The sequence below is a fragment of the Rhipicephalus sanguineus genome, chromosome 10, assembly GCF_013339695.2.
Source record: "Rhipicephalus sanguineus isolate Rsan-2018 chromosome 10, BIME_Rsan_1.4, whole genome shotgun sequence".
Taxonomy (NCBI): Eukaryota; Metazoa; Arthropoda; class Arachnida; order Ixodida; family Ixodidae; genus Rhipicephalus; species Rhipicephalus sanguineus.
In genome coordinates this window covers 39,030,523-39,035,906 of record NC_051185.1, presented here as the reverse complement: position 1 = coordinate 39,035,906, position 5,384 = coordinate 39,030,523, and the positions used below count along the sequence as shown (strand labels likewise).

Genomic DNA, 5,384 nt, shown 5'->3' with positions numbered 1-5,384 from the left:
TTTATTTGTAACGCTGTACGAGGCCGCGTCTCGTTTCTGAGACTGCACGCGTAGTCTCTCACTTTCGCTGGCACTTTTGACTTGGCCGCAGGTCACTCGGCTAATTCTTCCTCTATCCGAAACTTGCGGATTCTTTGCGCAAATGCTGCGTCCCTGCGCTTCGGGCAGCCCGGATAGGTTGCTCGGTGGGGACCGTAGCAGTTGGCGCAGCGCATTTCCTTGACTGTGCATTCCTGCGCAAAAAAGTTAGTTTGAAAGAAAAAAAGATGAGCGCGCCAGAAATTAGTAAGCCTACGAGGAAAACATAGGGAACTCATCTTTGGTGCGTGAAATATACGAAGGAATCCAAAAAAAAAATCAAGCTCTGTGTCCTGTATAGCCCCGTTGGAAAACGCATCGTGCGTCATAAAATAACATATTAATCTGGCAAAATTGCAATCTTTCTGTCACACAAAGAATTCTGCACAGCTGGGGCCAAAAAAAAATCTTATACAAGCAAAGACCTCAATGATGTACTTCCGCAATCTCGCAGAATGGAACACTCGCCCGCATCAACTGAAAAGCTGTCCTGTGCTTTTCCACTACCCCCTTGTCGTTTGTCGTTGTTCGTGGTGTTTGTGGTAGTGGTGTTGTTGTAGTCGCGCTCTCTTCGAATTCCTAAACGGTGATATAAATCATAAACGCATATTCACATAAACATCGACTGGCATGTATAGCTTGACTTACAGCTTGCCTTCGAGTCGTCCTAGGCGAATGCATGAGGGACCCTGTCAGTTTTCGACACTACCTCAATGACCTTACCTGGCACTTACCTTGATCCTGTGTGGCCCCGCGCACTTGCGACAGCGGACGGTTCCGCGGCAGACCTTGTAGCAGTGGCCGTACCGCATGCAGTTGTGGCACTGCAACGGCGGCTCCAGGTACTCCTCGACCGGGTACGAGAAGTCGCCGAGCATCACGCGCGTGGGCAGCGAAACGTCCTCCTTGAAGGTGAGCACGATCACCCCGCGGGGCCCCCGTACGACGCTGCCGTCCTCGGTCTTCCTGAGGCTGTACTGTCGTCGCACGCTGACGACCCCGAGGTGCCTGAGCTTCTCGAAGATCTGCTGGTCCGTGTCGCGATAGGGCACCGTTCGTATCTTACCCTCGTTCTTGAGTAGCGCCGTCGGTATGCTCGCCTCGACGCTCAGGCCTCCAAGGGTCTTGATGTCCAGAAGCTTAATGGCCGCGTCGGCCGTGGCCACGCGAACTGTGAGCAGTCCTCGTCGACTGAGCCGTTGGTGCACCACGTCCCTGCCGAGTAGAGTAAGAACAAAACGTTATTAATGCGAAAGCCTTGGATGACTCATCAAACGCGAAAATTGACTGGCGTCCCACATCGAGGGGGCGTCAAAACGCGTGATGCAAAAAATCGCCACCACGTGATAGTTTTTACAGATAGCAAAAATTTGTGACGTCACAACGTGGCATCACATGGTAACGTCATCGCATTACATCATAGCTTGGTCGAAGGTGGGCCGATCCCGGAGGCAGGGTGAGGAGCAGGAAACTTACAATGCACCCGATCCTGGAGGCATTACGAAACCACGTTAGTTGCAGAAATCTTTCGGAGGGGGCGTGCGAGGTTCAATACATCTAGAGTCACTGTATATGGTACCTTTAGGTAGCGGAGTTGCGCATAGGTCCGGCTAGCAACCACAACTATACGGCGAAATCTCACTGCGTTTTTGCAGGCGACATGCCTACCGTGTCACCGATAAACAATTCTGGCTTGTCGAAGCCGGCGATAAACATTGGCTGTCGATGACTAGTGTTAATTCAGTTCGCTGCAGCGGCGGCGTCGACAAATACAAAAATTGGCCTGAGCGTCAGTTTCTCCGCAATGTAATGGTAGCCAGCGGCGTTTGGAAGACAGATGCGCAACTCTGCTACCTAAAGGTAGCATATTGGCCTGGTGTGCGACCGATGGCGGCGCTGCGAACGGCGCCTGTATGACATCAGAGCGGGGATTCGCGCGCTGTCGTCTGCTACGTAGGCCCAGCGCCGTGTTGAAACCACCGTTGTGGTAAATCTCAACAAAAAAGGAGTTCAGTTGTTATCTTGCGTATGGTGGCTACTGACGCTGTTCGAACAAGCACGGGACTGCTTTTAACCATTCATTTATAACTACAGCTCTTTGTTTCTTAGAACTGCGGCCGCTTGTCTCCGTGGCGAGTGCTGCGCAATGGGGAAGTACTGCTCTGTGCCTCAGCGTACTTCGTCCGCTCGTGAAAAAGGCGTTAGCTTTCACAACTACCCTAAGGAACCAAAGCTGAAGAAGTGGATCGTCAAGCTAAGAATGGGAATGCGCCCCACGCCTTCATCGACCGTGCGCAGCAATCACTTCGCGGACAGTGACTTCTGCTACCCACCGTACGCGCCACTCTTAGGTAAGCTTGTGACGGCGTTTAATCACCTCGCCAATACTTAAGCAGTTTATTGCACGCAGGCTATAAGCATAGGCGACTTACACCAGGTGCGGTTCCGTCCCACAACCTGCCGCGAAGACCCCTAGACAAGGAGCCGACGACGTGGCCTCCGAATCTCCTTGCACGTAAGCGCGCCTCGTGAGCTCAGCTGAGCGGCGCAGGATATCTGAGACTACGGCTGCATTTGGATGGTGTACATACGTATTTTACATATAAAGGCAAGCGCGCGCCTAGCAGAGTGCTTATCATAAAGTCATAAGCGAAACCTGTTGCTGCTGTGTAGTGCACATTCTCTAAAAGTTTTCACCTGAGGCAGTGCAGACACTTTTTTTAAAAGCGGAGCTCTTTAAGCTTTTCGTTAGGCTGCGTGGCGTGAAACTGGACCCAGCTTGCCTTTGCCACGTTAATCTCTGTGGCCCTGTGCGTTGTATAATCAGCGATTAACTATTTGTTATATTCTAATACCCATGCGACGGCCCTGTGAAGTATTAATAATATGAACTACGACGTAATATCATCCTCATTGAACCAACATTACGGGACAAACTGCGATCATGGTCATCGGCAGGAGGCAGTGCAACAAGGCGGCACTTGCGCACTTCTTTGCAGGATGAGAGCTGCGACGGTGATGCGATCTCCGTTGACGGGCTCGACCACGCATTCAACAACGTGGCCTGCGTCGTACACCGCCTCGCCCTCGATGAGGCACCGCGACCTTTCACAAGCTTTATCTACATACTTGCAGATGCTGGAGAACGGCACGCTTATTAAAATATCGAAAGAAACACCCAAACTAATCAATATCGTACGGCGGAAACACGATAACGAGCGAGAACACTAGCACATGGTTTCACTTCCTCACCAGCAATGCGGTCGGTGGCATCGGCGCACTCGTCAGCCATCCGGGGGATTTCTTGGCCTTGCCGATTGGGCCGCAACTAAAAAAAGTTCAAGATTACACTCGAAAAACATTCGTTGTAGGCGTTAGTTGACCGTCGCGAGGCTGTTCGTTCGACAATGTTCCCGCCTGAAGCAGACGATCCGCATACATTTGCAGCGGCTGCTGCAGCGCGGTTGAGAGCGGAGTCCTCGCTCTGACGTCACACGCGAGAGGGCGCCACTCCAAGATCTCGAGGCCAATGCAGTAACTCTAAGTACATCGACATAGAAGAAATACAAGATCGCTTTTGCCTTTTAGTTGACTGAGACGGACGGATAAGGGACCCTGAGTTTTTTAAAGAGAACGGTTAGCAAAGGAGGGACTCGGGAGCATGTTGGGGTAGGCCCCAAGTCTAGAGACTCAGCGGCTTCCTCCACTCGCCTAACGTGACTAAGAAATTTCTGAGCCACGGCACTCAGTATTTATACTAATTGCACTTTTGGGCCCGAGCTGGCAAGTTGTGCCTCCCACTGCTCCAAACTGTTTACAAGCTTGCCACCAAAATATGTTTTTAAGTTCTCTGGCTTTCGGTCGCAAAAGTGTCGTGGTACAACGTTGGATATATTTTAGTTAGCCGCCATAAATTCGAACAGACTCCCATCTGTACCTGCCGAGTATTGTAACCAGTTCGCGGGCGATCTGGTTCGGGTTGACGTCCCAGAAGGTGCGGTCACCTTCGACGATCCGAAACACCACGGGTAGGCTATACCGGCGCCCGCCGTTTTGTTGCTCTATGGAGGCCTCGTTGCCGAAGTTGACCTCGTGGGTCGAGCTGCACTTGTGCGGGAACTTGCGACGGCCGCGGCAGAGGATGCAGCCGGCTCTGCTTCTGGTGGGCACCGCTTTGAAGGAGTTCTGTGCAGCCAACGGCATCGAGTTCAGAGTTGGCGGTTGCCAGGAAACTGAGAAAAGCCTGCTCCGACGCTTTCTGTTGGCTCGGCCGCCGGTCTCTTGGACGTGAAGTAGTTGAGGAGCTGCGGGCGCTCGTTCCTGTGGGATGCCATGTCCTCTTTCGCTTAACTGCCCTTTCGTTCGATGTGGGTTACGTTGGCTTAACTCAGAAGTTACCACGATGTGAAACTGTGAAGGAGGAACGTAGGTTATCGAACGCTTGAGATGACGTCACGAGCACTCTTGAGCCTTGTACACTACGCGCGGGCGTTCACTCTTTCATTGTATTTCTTGAGAACGCGAGCACTACCGCCTGCAGTTGTAGCTGAAAAGGGCCTTTGGGGAAGCTCAGATACGCAGCACTGCGTTTGTGCGGCAACCAAAAGTAAGTGCTACGAGAAACATAAATGCCTATCCGTCAATTTTTATGAGAGCGCTTTCTTTCCTTATTCATTGCCAAGTCACGGGAGGAACTTTTCCGGCTATCTCGAATGAATAATGAAAGCGATGTGCGTTGATACAACGGCGGAAGCAAATTTACGGCCGTAAACGTTCCACTTATTTATGACTGTCTGAACGAAAGTATGAACGAAACTCATACTAAGCTCCTTTCTTGGAGCATTACCGTAACTGTTTCGCCTCAATTAGCGAAGTACCGTGGATATTACACTCTAGTTTACCATCGTAGCCAGGGTTGCCAATGGTGGCTACTTTTCGCCAAATTGGCGGATTTGAGAGGCCCGGGGCGATCTAAAATTATGAATGGCGACATGGCGAATTTCTGGCGATTTTCGGCTAAGGTCTCCACTGAGTTATGCATCCTAAGTTCAGTGTCTTTCCAATGAATGAGCGGCAACATTCCCGGTATTTTTCTTGGTTTTAGAGTAGAACGTGCACATTACGCGTCATTCGGTATGTCCGTCCTGTAACTCGTGTGTATCTCCTCAATTTATCTAAATGCAGCAGGTACTCGAATGTCCCCCAGCGACATTTTAGCAAAATGTAAGTCAGCGGACTGCCTCGCAAACCGCGAGGGGGCAGTGTTTGACTATAAGTATATAGCTTTAGGTGGTTTAAGCTTCTCT

At 51.1% G+C, this 5,384-nt stretch overlaps 1 protein-coding gene across 1 annotated transcript; it reads right to left on the bottom strand.

Annotated features, from left to right (window-relative positions):
- Window positions 1-4,281, bottom strand: LOC119406336 (uncharacterized). Its single transcript, XM_037673076.2, has 3 exons — window positions 4,016-4,281; window positions 813-1,293; window positions 1-233 (listed from the first exon to the last, which is right to left on the bottom strand). The coding sequence occupies exons 1-3, from the start codon at window positions 4,279-4,281 to the stop codon at window positions 93-95; spliced, it is 888 nt and encodes a 295-aa protein (XP_037529004.1). The 3' UTR covers window positions 1-92.
- Between the last annotated feature and the right edge of the window lie 1,103 nt (window positions 4,282-5,384).

Excerpts from the sequence above, each read along its gene's own strand:
- LOC119406336 (XM_037673076.2), bottom strand. The coding sequence starts at position 4,281 with ATGCCGTTGGCTGCACAGAACTCCTTCAAAGCGGTGCCCACCAGAAGC. Across the intron at positions 1,294-4,015 it reads CTGGTTACAATACTCGGCAG|GGACGTGGTGCACCAACGGC; the intron begins GTACAGATGGGA and ends TCTACTCGGCAG. Across the intron at positions 234-812 it reads CGGGGCCACACAGGATCAAG|GAATGCACAGTCAAGGAAAT; the intron begins GTAAGTGCCAGG and ends TTTTTTGCGCAG.